The 19,690-nt window shown below is 43.1% G+C and overlaps 1 protein-coding gene across 2 annotated transcripts; it reads right to left on the bottom strand.

Annotated features, from left to right (window-relative positions):
* Window positions 1–9,506: 9,506 nt before the first annotated feature.
* Window positions 9,507–19,077, bottom strand: csrnp2 (cysteine-serine-rich nuclear protein 2). Of its 2 annotated transcripts, none has more exons than XM_019273910.2 (5): window positions 18,141–19,077; window positions 16,069–16,271; window positions 15,698–15,960; window positions 14,377–14,673; window positions 9,507–12,844 (listed from the first exon to the last, which is right to left on the bottom strand). In XM_019273910.2, exons 1-5 carry the CDS (start codon window positions 18,215–18,217, stop codon window positions 11,885–11,887), a joined length of 1,800 nt encoding a protein of 599 aa, XP_019129455.1. In that variant the 5' UTR covers window positions 18,218–19,077; the 3' UTR covers window positions 9,507–11,884. The 2 variants fall into 2 exon arrangements, with proteins under 2 accessions (XP_019129455.1, XP_010730317.2); XM_010732015.3 differs by having other exon boundaries at window positions 16,099–16,271; window positions 18,141–19,074.
* Window positions 19,078–19,690: the final 613 nt, after the last annotated feature.

Genomic DNA, 19,690 nt, shown 5'->3' with positions numbered 1-19,690 from the left:
ATGCTGGGTTAGGGCACTGGGCACCCTCATTAGCACAGCATGGGTGTTTAACTTCCCCTATTTTCTAATAGGGACACACCCTGCACTAATGGTGATTTAAAGCCTTTAACGGTATGGGTTCCTAAACATTCCACATTCATATATCATCTGTCACAATCCTGCAGTCTTCATTCTCGTCCCTCCCGCTTCCCAGCTCCGTCATCCTTACTTCATCTTATAGATGATCTGATACGTCTTTTGTTCCATACATCTGTTTACGAGATGAATTCAGGATTACACAGACAGAAGAGAACCCGATCCTAAGCATGAACACGCGAGTGCACGTAACCACATAAATACAAGACCGTGCCTTACAAGAGTCCTCCATGATGACAGAGAAAGAAAGGAAACATTAAGGTAATGAATGAGCAGCAGCTGTTGCTTCAAACTCAACACAGGCACCTTTCTCTGACTCACCGGTTTTTACCCCGTAATCAGCAACAAACAAAAAAAAAAAATCTGTAGAAGAAAACAGATCTTCAGGTGATTCAACAAAGAGTGCGTTGATTCACCTGCCAGCTGCTGGTGAGGGGGTCTGGCTGCTCAGGAGGGGGAGGCTGGGATTAGTAACAGGCTGGGAGATGACCTCCCCCTCCCTGGGTGAGTGGCCACACTCTGCAGGAGCCTAATGAAGGAGCCTGAATGCTAAGAAAGGCGAACAGGGTCAGAGTCTAATGTCAGTGAGAAACTACAGAACCCTCTAATCCAGTGGCACCCAACACAGAGAATTGTACGTGTGTGTGTGTGTGTGTGTGTGTGTGTGTGTGTATGATTTTCTCTTTACAGTGTCGGTTCACCCAAAAAAACCCTCTTACCTCCAGTTATATTTAGCCATGCAGATAGTTCTAGTGTGATTTGTTCAGGTTTTCTGTGTCACAGTTTCACCTCCAGTCAAAACAATCAAGGTGAATTGTAACAGAAAAGTGTCTAATAATTTCTGTCTTATCAACAGAACAAAGATCACCATTCTCTTCTGTGTGCTAAATATGAAGCTGGATATATGAGGCTTGCTCGCTTTCTCCTTTTCTCTTCTTAGATTCTTTCATCAACGTCACCTTTGGTCTTTTTGCCTCTTCCCTATGTCCATAGAGGCCGCTGAGCGTGGTTACATTGCACACTTGCCCAGCTCCTGTTCTGGCACGACACCAGCTTCGCTCTCCAGCTGCATTCCTCTGCTCCCTAGACCTAAAAAAACCTCCTCTTCTTCACGGTGGTCCAGAACGCCTGTGGTACAAACACTAACAGTCCACCAGTGTTAAGTGTTCCGTACATCTCGTACAAGGAGCTTAAAGGCATACGGGCAATCCAGAGAGCCTGGAAATAACACAAGAAAAATCACCCACCACCTTTGAATCGTAGTAATTGACATCTTATATTTCAAACGGAGAAAATGGAAATGTAAAAGCAAGTTAAAAGAGATGCGATTTACAATTTGGACAGTGCCAAACTAGCTTGGTCTCTTTGCTTGCTGCTGGCCCAGGCCTCATATTTAGTGTTTAGTGTTTTTAACTTTCAAAGTAGGCAATAGGTCCAATGAAAGTAATGTGCTTGGCAAAACAATCCCACCTCAAAGTCCAGCTTTTGATCATATCTCCATCAGCAGAGGGATTTGGCTCAATCAGTGGATAGAGCACTGATGGTGCATGAGTAAACATGTTTTTTCATTGCTGAGCCGGCACTTTTTGCTAAGTCATAAGTCAAACCAACTCCTTAAAGAGAAACTTTAAGCCAAGGATATGAAATATACCCATCACTCACTGGGATGTAAGCCATGGCATCCGCTCAGAAAAGAGTCAGCATCAAATAAGTGTATCCGCTCACATATCCAAAACATCCCTAAATAGTCTGTGCCCATTTCCTAAACGTACATCCCCCAAGTCCTCCATCACCAAATATATACAGGCAAAGATCTAATTTTAATGTTACATCAGGCCAGGAAGAGAGACTAATTGCCTCTAATTTAAGCTCTTTTCCCACACCAAACAATGACTTTTCAGTGCTACAGCCTCGAGGAAAAAGTGGCGGCCTGTGGGAAACGGCACCAGAGGGTGAAATGAGGCGGTTCAGGACATATTCTAATCATTAACCATCAAGCCGCTCTCCAGTTCACATTACGGCACTAAGAATTTATGGCAGTTTGAACTCCTCATCACTTTCTCTCTCCCCTGGAGCTTAATCTCAGGGAGGTCGTTTTAAGTTTCTATTGAAATATTTTATCAGCTCCCAGGATGCTGTCTGACATGGGAGTTGAGTAAATCTGTAGTGAGATCACAGCGGAGTCCTCTGATGTTTTTCAAGAACAAAAAAAAAAAGAAAACCCAGACAAATGAAGATCCCTGGTAAGCAGATTTCTTTGTGATTCCCTTTGAGGGGGCCGGTGGGAAAGCCATCACGTCTCGTGGAAGTGCTGAACCATAACATTTTCTAGGGGCGCAGCTGGGAGTGTCTGGTTATCAAAGGAAGAAGACGGAGATCAAATTGACATTCAGCAGTGTTGTGACCTTCCAACTCTGCCGTCTTGCTGCTGCTTAATCTCCCCTCTTTAACAGTTTACACAGCTCAGGTGACTCTGCATGCCAGTACTGATATCTTCTGAATCCTGCAGACACGATGGACACCACGGCTGAATTCAGTGACAGCAGGTTTCCTTCATTTATGTTGTCTTTATTTTCCAACCCGGTTTGCTCTTTAGTGATTTATCTGAAATATAAACTTAAGAAATGTCCCAGAAGGAAGCATCAGTCCAGAGCAATAGAAAGTTTAACCTCATGATCATTTGTTCGAACTGATCTGTTATCTGTTCCTGGCTGCCAACCCTTAAAACTTGACATCATTTCACAGATGCAGAGCAGATCTTTAAAAAGCCAAACTCTGAATGACCTTACATTATTTTGTTCACAAGCCGAAGTCAGTGTCCGTCAGTGACGGTCAGTTTATTCTTAGAGAACTGTCCTCTGATACTTCCATTCTCTCTGAGGGGGATCCCCTTTCCACTATGACCCTAGAGAGAGGCTATAAATAATGTTCTGAAGTCATCCATGATGCGTAATTAATTTTCAGCAGTAGCTCCACGGTGATGAAGCGCTCCAGTGTTATGACAAGCCCCTCCATCAAGCCCATCACCTGTTGGATTCACATTACATCTGTTTTCCCAGCAGTAACCTGAGCCAAGGCGCTGATTCCCAGCACGCGATGGCACCAATGAGACAGCAGGTAAAAAAAAAAATAGTTTGAGTATGACAATCCTTTAGATTTAGGATGGGTGGCATGTATTTTCTATGTATTTTATAGGATCTAATATGTGATCTGAGGATTTGTGAATCTGAAACCACTGCAGAGTTTAAGCACAGTGCTTTTTCCTCAAAAACCTGATCTTTCCAAAGCAGGAACCATGTGGCAACACAGTAGAAATGTCCCCAAAGTGAACCCAAAGAGCAAAAAAAAAATCTGTGTTTCAATGTTTTATCTCATCACTTTAATCACTCCAATCAGCTTTTATGGAGAAACTAAGATTTCTTATCAGCTCCAAATGAAATTGCACCTGTAACCTTAAGCGGCACGTTTCCTGTCTAAACTCCACCCTTTCAGATTATTCAACACATGGAAAGCACCCTCCACCCTCCAACATCCACACACACACACACACACACACACACACACACACACACACAATTTTGCATCTGCATACATGTTTCCATGACACCAAGGGCCCAGCACACACACACAGCATGGAAACTTTTACCCACAGAGACGACAGGGCCAAGCATTGTTTTTACAGGTAGACCAGTGAACCCCTTTGTTACAGGAAATGAGGTAATTTGGATACAGAAAATCAATATAGAAGCTCGCTACTGTAAAGTGAACTCCTATAAATGTCAGCAAAGCTTGGCCCCTTGCTGGGAATGACTATCGCTGCCAGTTTTGTGCAAGCGAGAGAGAAACACAAAAAGTACTGTAGGAATGTGGTATTAATTAAGGTTCAGTAGTGACTTGCTTGCCATGATGGGGGTTAGATGCTTGCCACAAGTGGGGACTTTTACATGATTCACTTAATTGTCCATTAGGGAATAAGGCACATGCACAGGAAGTGATTCTACATCCTTTTCCCAGATTTGCAACAAAAAAAAAGACATATCCCTCTTATTCCCACAACTTCTACAACAAGTCTGACCCCCACAAACACACTATTGATCATGTGAGCCCGAGGCGACAGCAGCATCAGGATCAAGAGGAGAAATTTAGACAAAGCCACATGTGTTGACACACATTTTAAACACTCCGGTCTCCTTCTTTCTCTCTTTTTAATCGTCACGCTTTGATATTGTTTCCAAAGATTCAAAGAGACTAAATAAAAGGCCACATTCACACTAGTCGCTCTGTGAAACTATGCAGGCACAGTGGTGTTTTGAGCTGAATCAACATCAGAATCAGTGTGCTGGCATGTTCGCAGTTGCAGTGCTAACATTCTTCTTAGCAGTTCGCCATGTTCACCATCTTTCTCATAGTGTTGGTTTTGGCTACGGCAGTCAGCTGCTTTTTGAGAGAAATGGTTTAAAAACCTGCTGTACGCTACCTGCTCAGTACCAAATGGCAGACAGACACAGTTAGAGACTAGCTGGGGAACGTAGTGTATCATCTAGCCACTAAAGAGCAAAATATTTACTGCAGGAATTGCTGAAAATTGGAGCCGTGTGTCAGGGAATACTGGACATTCAGCAAGTGGCAAGTTTGCCACATCGACTTAAAGGGTCAGTGTGCAGGATTTAGTGGCATCTTGCGGTGTAGTTGCAGATTGCAACCCCCCATCCACTCTCACCCTCCACTGAAACTCCCTATCTAGACCCAGTGTTTGGTTTGTCTGTTCTGGGCAACTGTAGAAACATAGTGGTTCGACATGGTGGACAATGTGGATGAGAACCTGTGGCCTCTATAGATATAAAAGGCTCATTCTAAGGTAACAGAAACTGATGATTATAAACTGAAGAAATCTGCCATGTTCTCTAAATAGATCTTATATAAAATCTTACACACTTGACCTTTGAAAAGTGATGATGACGTTAATGCTGAGTTCATTTGTTTCTGCTGCCACCATGTGGCCAAAAAATAAATAAAAAATCAGGTCTTGCAGGTTTAACACAAAATCCTGTTAAGGCTAATGGGAATGAGCGTTTTTTAAGGTCGCGAATCAAAATACAAGGTACAAAAACAAATTCTGAACTAGATGAGACGTCAGTGGATCACCAAAGTTCATCCTGAGGGGAACAACAACAGGAATGTCTGTACCTAATTTCACGGCAGTCCATCCAATAGTTGTTGAGACGTTTCCATTAAAACCCACAAATGTCTTATGGTGGAGCTAGAGGAATCGCCAAACAATGAATGCCTGTACCGAAATTTTGTAGCAGTCCAACTAAAACTCTTTGAGACAGTTCAGTTAGGACCAAAGCAACGGACTGTCCGACAATGTCATCCCTAGAGCATCACTGCTAATGTGGTTTGGCTAGTGAGAGCAAGAGCTGCATTGTCATATAATACTGCATCAACATTATTTCAATGACACATTATTAACCACACCAATGGGATATCATCATTAATCCATCAATCCTTGAACCTTGCCACCTTTTGTCCCATTAACGTCATCCATCATAAATGTTCAGATGCCAGTTGAGACCTTAAAGAAAATTAGAAATAAAACCACAAACGAGTAAAGACAGTCAGAAAAACAAAATTACCCACCACTTTCACCAAATTAACAACAGGCAGTTTCTAAAGACTGGTCTGTTTGTTTGCATAAATTAAAAGCATCCTCAAAGCTTCAAGCGACAGGCAAGAGATGCAGATCCAGATACCTCTGATATGAAGTCACCTCTTTTCTCGCCACGGGTAAGATAGAAAACATTCACGTGAGGTTACCCACTGGTTGTTGTTAAGAAACTATGTAAGTATATAGATATTTAAACTTCCACCTCAAGGAAAGCTGGGCACACAGCCAGTTGCTTAGCTAATGGGATGGTTTTTATTACAGGACTGAAAGGAAGCACATCAAGAAAAGGAAGAACATCAAGAAGAAAAAGCAACAAGATACATGCATATGAACAGAAACTACTTCCACAGAAAATGCTGTTTTAGTGTTGTTGTTAGGGATGTAGCGATGATGAACATGTCCTTGGGGACCAGCAGGCAGGGCAAGAAACGCCATATTTCATACAGCTGTGGACACACAGCTGTTTTTCTGGTTCTGCTGGGAGTAACAGGATGAGCTGCCATGCTTTGCTTTCGTTCAGTTTCCTTTTCTGCTCGTTCTGCCGGTGCCATCTCATACCCCAACGCTTGATGACATAATAGAAACACCTCTGGTTTGGGGCTTCAGTGTCTTCTTGCACATGATGCCACCGAGTCAACTGTCACAAATGCATCAAATGCAACCTTTTTCTCTGTTACATACAGAAAGTGGGCTGAGACACAACATTTATTCCCCTCGGATGGCAAAAAAAAATGGAATGATTCCACAAAATATTCTGTACTGATCTCATAAAGTAATTCAGATAATCCTCGTCACATGTTTTTGTTTCGATCTTTCCCTCGTGCTTTGCATCCAATAAGACGGTTTAGCCGGAATGTTCTTGAATTTATTGAAGAGCTCTGCATTTCCTCTGGACAAACAGTTGTTGATATACGATATAGTCATAGTCTATGTTAGGTACATTTAAAGGGGTGGTGCGGTTAACAGAAAGTAGGCTGTTGCAAGGTTAAGTAGGTTTTTAAGGTTATCTGTGGTTACAGATGACCATGCAGCGGATGTGTAAGGGTTATCTATAGCCTCCACGCACATTACAGAATAGATCTCTCCACAGCATGCCCACCTGTAACCAGAGATAACCCGAAAAAACCTTCTGATCTTTGCTACGACTTCCTGTCGTGTCCCTTTACAACCACACTGGGCTGAAGTTGATCCTAGCTGGGCGAGAGGTGTTTTACACCGTGGACAAGTTGCCAGTTCATCACAGGGCTGACACAGGAAACCTGTGGGCAGTTTAGGGTCACCAACAATCTGCTGACTGTGGGAGGAAGCGGAGTACCTGAAGAGACACGAACTAGCCAGAGTAATACATGACACAGTTAAAATGCATCATACACTGTATATTAGAGACGGGAAACTGTAAGAGAGAATTCATTCTTTGCATAAAGTATGTAGACAAGTAATAATAGACAGCCATTTGACTGACGGGCCCAAAGAGAAAGTTTGGGCAGCGTCAGTTTTGTGTTGACCTTCACTGCCCTCATTGTTTCCTTCTTCCTGCTTTCAGAAGGATATTTGGATCTTCTCTCCTGAGCACACAGAATGAACTTTGTGCCGGAGGGTCTGGATTTCCCTCTTCAGTTCAGCCAGCATGCGAGGCGCAGGGCAGACTAGTGAAAATACCATGAGCCACTTTTATGAATAGTGCCATTTAAAGGGGATTGGTTTCGGTGAAGGCCTAATGATGCCATAGCGCTGGCGTCACAGAGAGAGAGAGAAAGAAAGGGGGGAAAGAGGGAGCATTCTTTCCAGGCGCTGGAGCAGCACTTTCAGACTACTGGGAGGTGGTGTGGCAACTTTCCATTTCACATACGTCACTCCTAATGCCCAGTTGCTCTCCATGGCTCTGTCCAGTCACAACAGTAAAATAAAAACCCAGATAAAGCTGGCGATTTTGTCAATCTGTCAACACACTCTCAGAGGACTGTGGGAGCCATTCCCTCTACTGATTATGATGTTTTTTTAATGTCTTCTCTCAAACTCTTTCCACAGGCCTGCGATGGACTCCATCATCAGCCCTGAAACTATCAGGCCCGGCTGAGTTCTTCCGGCCATTGGAGAGGTAAAACAATAGAAAAGCCAAAGGCCGGAAAGGTTAAACAGATGATGCATAGTTCTCAGCGCTGTGGATTGCTGCCACAATTGTTCCAGAGGTTCCAGAGGTAATTTGTTTCTGCGTGTTTGTGGTGTTTGTTTATGTGTGTGTGGGCCCACTCTCAGACTGTTGGCTAACTGAATAATGGCACACATACAAATGCAAACACACGGTGACTGGACAGAGGAGTAGGGGAATTTTAATCAGGTGAAGAGACCCACTTAAAGGGGTACACCAGCGATTAAGTACTGCATGTTCCACGATGTTGAGAAACTTGCAAGAGACGCATTGCAAGAGAAGCAGCAGAGGCTGAACTATACTGACTTTTTGGGTGAGTCAAGCTCCAAACACACTGGCTACTACACTTCCCATAATGAAACTCAATAAGATCTTCCCATGTAATAAATGTCCACATCTTTAAAACTCTCAAAACTCCTGATGATGCCTTTAACATCTTGTGTAAAGTTGGTGGACTAATATAGCAAGATAATCGCCCTCTTTAAGATAGTAGCAATCTCAGAGGAATTCTCACAATCACTGGTGTGACTGTTATTTGTACCGGGGTTATCAGTATCTGGTGTGCAAAGCTAGCTGAAGGGAAGTAAATGTCAGAGGAGCAGGCCTGCATCCTGCAGCGACCTCAGAGCTATGTGGGTTACACTGGCAAAAGGCCGCTCATAAGAAACCACTTCTGGCTCCGACCAGTGGGGAATAGAGGGGGAGACATTGTGTCACTTTACCCAGCTAGCGACTTCCTGCTATTGAAGAGAAAAGAGAGCAAATATTTTGTCTTACACAATCAGTACTTGTACCCGTTAAAAAAGCCAGAGGGCCCCCCTATGGGCTGTAAGATAACAGATTATTCTGAGAAATTACTCGCTGCCAGTGATCGTTTAGAGAACTCAAAGCCAAGTCAGTAAGAGTGGAAAACTGGGTTGTGAAAGAGGCAGTCGTAAATTCACTCTGCGCCTCTAAAAGATGAACTATAACTGGCTTTGTTCATAGCTCCAGTGGTGCTGCGAGATGTAGAGCCTCGGATTTCAGAGTAACAACTGCAGTGAATGAACCCTATATGTGTGACACAGATATCTGCATGTTGTGTTTTGGGGGGGCATGCACTGGGTTTATACTGTCACCTAGTGGTCAGAGATTGTAATGCAGCCGGTAGACAGTCATTGTCATGACCTCCAGTGTCTGAAAGAGGACAAAGCATTCATATTTTCTCCCAGTAGAGTGAGTACCCGTCATTTACAGATTCACACGTTCTCTGGTCGGTCACATCAGTTTTCAGTGAGTTATTATAATGACAAAAGAACCAGATAAACACAAAAAAATATTTTTTTTAAATAAAAAACGAATTTCTTATCAAACTGTTATCAATTAAAATACATTAGATTAAAAGCCTCGTCTGTAATAGTAGATTAAGAACAATAAAATCATTATAAAGGGAGTTTTTGTGCCAAGCCAAATCAAGGTCATGACAAAAGGTCATCCACAGCAGCATTACCCATGTTTTTTTATTTTTTAATTGAATGCAGAATAAAATCAACACAACACACATAAAACATAATCCTTTTTAAAATGAGTGTTTTATTGTTTTTATTTTTGTATAAAAAACCTTTTTGTCCACTTTAGGCAACAGTTAGCATGAGAGTAGTTCTCACAGCTTTTAGATGAAGTCTAAACGTATCAGTCTGTCCGACACAATCACACACACACACACGCACACACACACACACACCGCTTTCACACAGAGAAAACACACAATCACATAGTGTAGTGGAGTTGATTTGATACAGTGGTCCCAAACCTAAAAGTCTATTAGTAGAAAGCCAAGGACAAAAAAAGCTCAACAATAGGCAGCTTGTAATCATCATCACTTCAAAGATGGCACTATGTCAAGGCAAGTCACGCGAACACAAAGGGCCACAATAAATCTACAGCCTCACAATAACTATTGTTGTTAAAATCTGATGGCTAAAAGCATCGTTTTAATTAGGTTTGAAACCACTGCTTTGGTGCAACTCTTAAGTAGGTTTATATTAAGACAATACAAAAAAAAAAAGAAAAAAAGGCAAAGAAAATAACATCAGACACCTCATACACAGCAGCACGTCCTGTGTTACCGAAAAAAGCAACATGCTGTAATTCTAAGGCAACAAAACAAAGGACTGATTTTGTGTAAGAAGAGTCGGCACACTTACGCAGATCAGTATTAATCAGACGTCGCTTTAAAAAAAAAAAAAAAGACATTTAAAGACCAGAAATGTTATACGATTTGCATTTTTTACATACTCACTGACAAAAAAAACCCACCTCATTCCAAAAAATAATCGCCACGTCAATGACTTTGCAGTGCAGTAGCTATATTGCGTTCGCGCTCTCCCAACACTTTTTTTTACTTCTTTAGTCGTCAAGAAAACATCTTGAAATCATATTTCTCGTGATGGTGGGGAGGAAAAAAAAAAATCAGTGAATTGTAAATCTAGAACATCAGCACCTTTCAGGAATAAAATATGTATCCTCACTAATATACTCCCCCTCCCACCCCATATTACAGTACATACACATGTGCATGCACACACAGATGCATACACAACTTTCTCTCTCACATACATAAAGTAGGCACACACACACACTGTACAGATTGAACATAAAATATACAAATTCAGGTCAATCTGCGTCATAAATTAGTAACATCACATCATTTTGTAGAACTACTTTCAACGGCTTTCTTTGACTCTTCTTTAAATGCTATTTTCTTCATATGGAAACTCGACCCCGACGCGCAATCACCTCCCTCCCTTTTTCAACTCGTTCAAAGAGGAGAAGACCGGGGAAGATCTGTTCATCGCGACATGACGTGACTGACTACATGGCGTTACAGTGTAGCAGTATGAAAGAAATCATCCTTTCACTCACAACAAAAAGACTGCGAGGACTTTCAGACAAACGGTATCTAACCCACATAAGACACATTACTCAAAGAAACAATAAGTAATATCATAGGCATTGTAACTACAGGTAAACTAGGTTTTTTTTTCTTGACGAGTCGACTGCATTCGCACCGGCAGCCCAAGGTGAGCAAGAGCAACGACTAAGGCTAGTGCTGATCTGCCGCTCAGTGTTGGTCCACCTCCGTGAAGAGACAGCAGAGCCACGACGCTCGCCGCCTCCCTCGGTTCACAATGTGCATACAGATCATAAAAAGCAGCAACCCTCCCCCCATCGCCCCCCTCCTCGGCTCTGTCTTGCACTTTGCAAATGCATATACAGTACACAAAAAACAAGTATTTCCAGGATTATTAGGTCTATTTTTTTTTTTTTTTTTCAGCGGAGGATACTATCTCGAGGCCTTCATTTGGCTTGGCTACAGCACACGTTGTGCCTGTAATGGAAAGTAAAGCCGGTGAGTATCTAAATACGCCCGGCTTCTTTCCTTTTTTTTTGCGCACTGCAAAACAATTTGTGTTTAGGGTTGATAGCTTAATACATCACCGAACAAAAGGCTTATGTCAGCATTCGCACGTTGTGTTTTTTTTTCTGTTTGCTTGCGTTGGAAATTAACAAAGCACTACTTGCTGTGTACTTTCTCGTCGACAAATAACCCCCTACACACACACACAAGTGTTTTTATGTTGTTATTTTTTCCATTAAGGCCGCATTCATCACCCCCCAACAGAATTACATGCAATGTTGCCTTGTATTTGCATCCATATTACTTCTGGGGAGTGATCTGTATGTGCTTTCAGCACCCCCTCCTCCTCCTTCCTCGTGTATTGTACTACTCGACTCATTCCCCCCCGCATAATTCAGTAACAGTCACTACAAGAGATTGCAAACCTGTAATCGTTCTCGATGATAGCAGTAATAAATGTGAAATATGTAACTTTTTTTTTTTTTCATCTTAGATGAAGCTATTGTGCAAAATATCTGCAGTGAAGCTAGAGCTAAACTTCAGGAGGCAGTGGGTTTACTTCTCCCTCCAAGCAGGAGCCCCGTTGGCACTGCTCTTCAGGGAGGCTGTGCTGGGGAATCGAGGGCTTCTCCTTCTCGAGCTCCACACCGTTCTCTGAGCACAGAATCACATTGGTCAAAGACTTCCCCGAACTCTGCCTGCAGGTGATTTCTTCAGGCTTATCATCCTTTGACTCCTCTCCTCCTTTGACTCCTCCTCCTCCTCCTCCTCCTGAATCTTGTTCTCTCACCAAGCGCTCCTCCTGTTCAGCCTCCTCCGCTCTGGGCAGGGTCTCAAAGGCTCCGGGCTCTATAGGGCTGAGCTGATAGTAGAGTAGAGATGTGGAGTCTTTGAGGAGGTCAGAGGGGCTCTCCTCCTGGTTGTCAGTGATGCAGAGCACTGTGGCCCCTGTAGGGAACGGCCCCTGCAGGAGGACCTGCTCCACACCTGGCACCTCGGCCTGCTCAGGCAGCTCCCCAGCCAGGGCACCAGGCATGAGGCATAGAGGCTGCTCTGTGAGACCTCCGGCGCCCAGCTCCTGCTGCACCGACTCCCCTTCTGCCTCCTCCCTCTCCCTCCTCTCCTGCTCCTCCGCGCTCTGCAGGTGCAACACAGCTGTTTCGTTCTCTCGCTCCAGGATGTCCTGCTCTGCCAGGAGATCCTGAACCTCCACCACTGTCTGCACCTCGCTCTCCTCCAGCTCAGAGTCCAGGCCAGCGACCGAGGATAGGTCAGGAGAATTGGGGCAAGTAGAGGAGGGGGAAGACAATGGGTCAGATTCAGCATACTGGTCCCCGGGTCCTTGTATCAGCATCCTCCTCTTCTCCAGGTCCAGCTTCATGATGGTGTGCAGGTAGTGAGTTCTGACACGCAGAGGGTTGAACTCGATGCGGCCCGCTACGTTACCGCAGCCATCCCTAGAGCAGCCACATGGGAAAGACATTCGATCCACCTGGGAATGAAAAGAGGTAATTTCACTTTTAGTTGTATTGTATATTAACAGAATGCTCAGGTAAACACTTGGTATTTACTGACCCACTTCCATAAGTGTTATATAGCATAAGTTAAGACTTCATCTGTTGTGCAGAGGACAGAGAGATGACACACATGCTGAGATAAGTAGATCAAGGAATAAATCATGGCAACCCAGAGAGAGAGAGAGCTGAACTACAAATATAAAGAGAAAGATCACACCGAGTTAAACACTCTGATCAACACTATTAGGCCTGCGACTGATGATTATCATCATTATAGATGAATGCAAATCATTTCTTTCTATTATTACATCTTGTTTTGTCTGACCAACAGTTAAAAATATGATTTTTATTGTTACGTAAGACGATGAGAAAACAGCTAATCCTTTCATTTTTGAGAAGCTAGAAACATCTGAAACCTTAAATCTTTTATAGTTTTCATTATTAATATAGTTGGCAATTAATCTGACTTCTTGATGAAGTAACGACAGAGTAATCAAAGCTCTAAACGACACGTGCACAGAGTTACAGCCTTCAACGTGACATATTCTCTCTTTTTAAATAAACATTATATCTATATATTTCAATACTTTTGTTTTTTGTATTCTATTTCTTCGCTTACATGACATGCACGTCAACAAATGGTAAAGGCGTCTAAATATTCTGAATGTACCGGCAGCATTAGAAGCTTAATTACAAAACAAATATGCAGTATGCTTAACGTTGCTGACTAATGTTAACGAACAAAAACACAAGCTGAACATGTCAAACTATATTTTAATGAATTATTTTGTGTTGCATTAGGTATGGCTAAAGGTAAAAAAAGGTATAGGTCAAATAAAAGATGATAAAGAAAATGTTGGTGCTGTAGGACAAACATTTTCTTTATCATTAGGAATACAAATAGATGATATTATAATGAGTCCACTCAGGTATCAGTTGATTTATAACTCATAGCCAAAGCTGATTTCACTGTATTGCACAAAGGAAAAAATGCATTTCAATCCCAGTGACTAAATAACTGAACATGTTTATTTGATGGATAACACTGGCTTAGATCCTGAATTGAATTGTGGTTGATAGTCCACCAAATATTTGTTGGAAGTCAGATGAAAATGTCTTTTTAATAGCGGACATTTGAGCTTGTTACAATAGAAAATCATTGGTATAACTAATAACTATCTCTCTCTGTGCTGCTAACCATTAATATTGCACAACAGGCCTTTGTCACAGCAGACATTTTGCCTTGTCATGATAGGAAAAGCACTAAAAACCAATTAATAATGATTTTGTTCTGTTCAAGTATCCCAGTAAGTTGTGACAGTGTCTGTGCTTTTTCAGCTGTGAGATGTGAAAAAGGCCTACGGGAAACTAAACTGCACAAGTTCAAATCAAAAAAATGATTCAAATATGCTAAACAGGGCACATATTTTAATGAGCAGCGAAGAATGACTCATCCACTTCTGCACAGTGGCTGTTTTCTCTCTTGCACAAGCCGACGACTTCTTACCTGGCACTTGATGCCGGCCTGGCTGCAGCCGCAGTGGCGAGGGTCGCAGTACAGGCGGCAGTCGCAGCCGCACTCCTCCCGTGAGAGGCGGATGGTTCTGAGCTCGGCTTTCTCCCGCGCGTCTATGCGGGCGATGCCGGAGGCTCGCAGGAGGGCTCGGCGACGTTTGGTTGGCAGGGGCTGAAGGAAGAAGCAGTCGTCCACCTCCACCCCGTCCACGTCGAGGTCCTCATCCGATACGTCCTCCAGAGTCAGCAGGTCCGCCTGAGCGCACTCCACCGTGCCGTTCCTCGTCAGCTGTGGACGACAGTCAGTGTGAGCCGATGACAATAAGAGACTGGTTCTCTATTTAAAGCCCGAGCACATGATAATTATGCTAAAGACTGATGCTTCAAAAATAGCTCCATCTGTAGATTAATCATTTCAGACTAGAACATTAAAATGGACAATGTGAGAAAGACTGAGACCAACAAAAATCCTGCAATCAAAATTCTACTTATATTAATATAAAGATGTACAAAATTGGGAACTGTAGCTGACATATAATTAAAATACATTATTGTGGGATGATTATTGATGTAGGAAGGAAGGAATATATCAAATAAAACTGTACTATAAATGTGACTTTTTTAACATTTTTTCTATTACTGCTCATCTTTCTTTTTTGCCTTTATTTGATTGGACAACCAAAGACAGGAAAGCAAGCAGTGATGGTGGGGAACTACCGGGTTGCTACAGCAAGCCCTTCGTTCAGGATAGGACCTTTAATTCTTTGGGTCATAAATAAATATTTAAATATAAAGCTGCAACGATTAGTCGATCAACTGATCAGTCTTTATTCTTCCTCTTCTCTCTTTGCCGACAACCTATCTGGAATTTGACATAGTCAAAATGGCTGCGACGAAAGGCCTATTGTGCAATATTCATGACGAGCAACACAGAGAGAGAGAGATACAGTAGGTATTAGTTACAGCAGTGATTTTTGTACTGCAACAAGTTCAAATGTCTGCCACTGAAAAGGCATATTCATCTCACTTTCAACAAATATTTGGTGGACTGAGTTTTGATTTAACCGCCGGCCACAATGAGAAAACGGTCGACAGATGAATCTATAATGAAAATAATGAAACAAGCTCGACGAGTTTATGTTGGAAATCTCTCTCTCTGCTTACAACCCGTGTGAAGGTTGACGAGAGGCCCAGCTACACGGTGTTTTCCGGTGAGGGTCACAAGACCAAAAAAAAGATCTGGATGTACAATCTGAACAGTAACCAGTAACTTCAGCTGTCAGATACATGACGTGGTGAAAGGTGAACCGTACCTTCATCTTGCGAGCGTTGAGCTTCTCTTGGCGAAGGTGCTGGCGTAAAGTGTGCCTGTGGCTCGTTTCCTGTTCGCGGGCGAACTCGCCCAGCGTGTAGTGTCTGATGGAGGAGTGGTGTCGGGCCATGCCCAGGGAGCTGCCCCCTTGGCTGGGCACGCTGGTGAATCCCTGCCGTCGAGGGAAGTAATACACCGTCACCACATCGAAACGTACCCGTTTACCACCCGGGGACGGCTTGTGCTGTCTGAGGATGGAGGTGGCTGAAGTGTGGGGGGGGGAAGAAAACATGATGATGATGATGATACACATGAGTAATTAAATACTTCTGCTAATGAACAGTTTGAGTGGGGTTTTTAAGGGTGTATTGCCTTTAACGTGTGTCTCCTGTTGTTCCTTACGGGTAAATGCAGTGCTGGAAGGGGGGTTGAGACTGTCGCAGCTGTCAGCGCTGTCGCTGCTGGAGATGTCATCGTCGGAGTCCTTAGGTGTAGAGAATGGAGAGCTGTTGTCCACCTCTTCATATCTTCGTTTGAGGCTGAGAGACGAACCTGCCTCCATGGAAACTCGGTGTCTGGGGAGGGGTGGGGGGAGCACAGAGAGCCGTCGATCACTGTCAGCAGCAGTAGACGTGAAGCAAAAGGTGGTGGATCATTGCAATAAACGGTTTTATTAATGAGAGGTGTGACACTGTGTATTATTTACAATGTAACTACATAAAGGCAGAACGCTCACTCCTAAACTGAACTGGATCCTTTGTATCAAACTGTTCTCGTCAGACGGGGGGGGGGGACAAAAAGGTGACATCAGCTGTTTGCTCCTGCCTCCTTTCATCTGTATTCCAGCTCCATCATTTCTCCCCCCCACCCCACCCAGCTCACATGAAATCCTACTTTGAAATCATCAAGTCTAGCAAAAAAAAAAAAAAAAAATCACCATGGCAACTAGGCAAGCACGGTTTACACGAAACAGCCTTGGAGCAAAATGATCTCTATGGCTTCTCACTCCTCTGCTGCTTTCACCCCCCCATCCCCGTCTCTTAATTCTTCCATAAAGAGTGCAGGGTGTGGGGGGGGTCGATACGAGTGAAAGCTGAAGCTGATCAATCAAACGGGCAGGAGGAGAGGTCAGAGAAGGTTGAAAGAAAGCAGACGAATAATATATATATATATATATATATACGTCTTATGACATTTTGTGTGTCGTGGCCTACATGTCTGCGATGAAACTGCAGCTCACAAAGTTTCATGTTTCCAAAAACACAACCCAAATAAATGAACGCAGCACGATGATACTGCAGAAAGATCATGCACGATCTCCACCTTAAGCTCATTGTGTTGGTATTCCCTGTGTATGAGATGTATATGCAAGGTAATTAATAGTTTACTATGAGGCCTCTGCACATATTTGATTTCTCTGCACAGGTTTTAATTAAAATTCAGATTTCTCCCAGGTTAATCTTAATGTATGTTTTATGTATTATTGCATCTATCTATCTATCTATCTATCTATCTATCTATCTATCTATCTATCTATCTATCTATCTATCTATCTATCTATTGTCGTGTCACATGCTACTGACAGCAGCACACTGCATCTTTAATCTAAATGGGACAGCTCTGATTCAGCCTTAAATAGGACCTCAAATATGTAACATTCCCATAACATCACACAGCGTAGTTTGTCCTTAAGCTTAAAAAAGAGATGATGATGTACTGATGATGTCATGTGGAGACAAATCCTGGAGCTGTGAGATAGTGAATAATGAAACAACTGCTGCAGCCACAGTGATCTTTGCTTTTTTCTGGGATACGAGGACACTGAAACTGGATGTGATGTGTCAGCGTGTGAATCAACGCTGCATGTTTGTGGCGTTAAACCCATTCAAAGGAACATTATTTCACCATGATCCTGATCCTGACACACCTGCTGCAGCTCTTACATGTTCAGTAAAAGATGCCAGCGTGCTTTCTCTTAGCATGTGAACTGAATTTTCCACCTGGGGACTCCGGTATAAATAAATAGAGCAGAGGCTGAAATTTTTTGATAGTCATTTTCACCCAGACTCACCTCCTCTTTCCTCTCTGCTGTTCCTTTAAGGGCTTTTTTTTAGTTGGACAGTGTGCTTACACACACCAAACACACACACATCATTGTGACTTCTTTGTATATTTACCTCCAGTGTTGAGGAAGTATTAGTGTGCATGCAGCTACTATGCTGAAAGAGGGGGGAGGTTAGATATTACCAGTCTGACAAGCAGAGACTCGACCAACCAACCTCTCTCTCTCTTTCCAGCTCACCATTTTCTCACACACACACACACACACACACACACACACACACACACACACACACACACACACACACACACACACACACACACACACACACACACACACAATGGGCAAACCGCCCGGTTAATGAAATACTAAACCCTCTTACCTGGGGCAGAAACAGGGACCCTTATTCCAAGCAGCAACTCGTAGGTCGTTCCTCTTTCCCAATGAGAGCTTGCACATTAATCTCTGAACGCCCAATCAGATGCTTCTTATTTATTATTATTATTATTATTAGAATAATATGGGTTAAAAAAAAAAGAAAAGAAAAAGAAAAAATCCAGATGGAGCAAAGAGGAGGAGGAAGAAGAAGTGATCTGAAAATCTTTGCAATGACTTGTCAGTTTGCAGCGCCGTGGATCTGACTGCCACTTCCACGCGTCATTGTCCCGCACGCCGAGAGATCACGCAGAAAGCAGGAGACGTGCGGGTTTGATTCAAACGTTGCATGCCTTATATCTATTTAAAGGACGGACGGACGGACGGGCAGGAGGTGGAGGAGGAGGAGGAGGCACGTCATATGTTCAGCTGCTGGTTTGTTTCCCCAACATTTCTCTTTCTGTCTCTGTCTCCTCCTGCAACATGCAAACACGCAAAGCGTCTTTTCTTCCTGCGGTGCGGCTGGAAAATCTTGCGATGATGGAGAAATCCGCTGACATCTGTGTTGGTTTATCCCTTTTTTTTCCTCCTCCTCACCGGGGCGGGTTCAGTCGGTTGTGTTTTTACTTCGCTTGTCTTCTCGCTTTTTTGTGTGTTTAGCTTTTTCTCTTTTTCTCTTTTTGTTTTTCTTGTTTTTCTCCGATTGCTGTCAGAAAATGTTGCAGAATGTTGCAGCCCGAGAGAGAAGACGCTCTCTCTCTCTCTTTCTGCGCCCCCGGTTTGTTACAATGTAACAATGGAGGAAGAAATTCTTCCCTGTAGCCGTATATATACTTATTGTGACATCACAGGCATGCCTTGCGCCTGAGCATGCTGGGAAATGTAGTCCCCCACCCCCCTCTCTCTCTCTCTTCTTTTTCCTCCTTTGTTTCTTCACTGTGCAGAAGCAGCAACACAAATACACATGACAGTGATTCACAACACATTGTGCCTTGTGTTTAAAAAAAAAAAGAAAAAAGGATAGTTTCCATAGCAACATAGGCTGTCTTTGTCACCTTTAAAGGTCCAAGTGTGTCACATTTAAACCAGAACATAACATGCATGAGTATGTTTTTATGGGCGTATAATCGCCTGAAAAAATTAGAATAATTGTGTTTTTGTTCTGCTTAGAATGACTTTCCTACCTACACATGTTCCTACAGCAACCCCGAAAGGACAAACCGAACAAAGTGCGAGTGGAGGGGGATGCAATCTGTAACTACACTGCGACATGCCACTAAATTGTACACACTGACCGCCCAGCCATCCCCAGGGGAGCTCGAGAACATCTGTCCATTAATTTTCTGTAACCTTATACAGATCATGCTGGGGTTGGAGCCTATACGGGCTCGCTGACCTTTAGAGGAGAGAGGTGGGGTACGATCTGGTACAGCATGTAACCCGTTAGGTGCATGGATCTGAAGAGAGAAGTCACACAGACACAGACACAGGGAGAACATGCCAACTCCACACAGAACATTTAAGACAGTATTAAAAACATCTTTTTGCAAAGAAGAC

The sequence above is a fragment of the Larimichthys crocea genome, chromosome XV (genome assembly GCF_000972845.2).
Source record: "Larimichthys crocea isolate SSNF chromosome XV, L_crocea_2.0, whole genome shotgun sequence".
Lineage (NCBI taxonomy): Eukaryota > Metazoa > Chordata > Actinopteri > Sciaenidae > Larimichthys > Larimichthys crocea.
The sequence above is the reverse complement of the archived record's forward strand: the minus strand, read 5'-3'. Positions and strand labels throughout refer to the sequence as shown.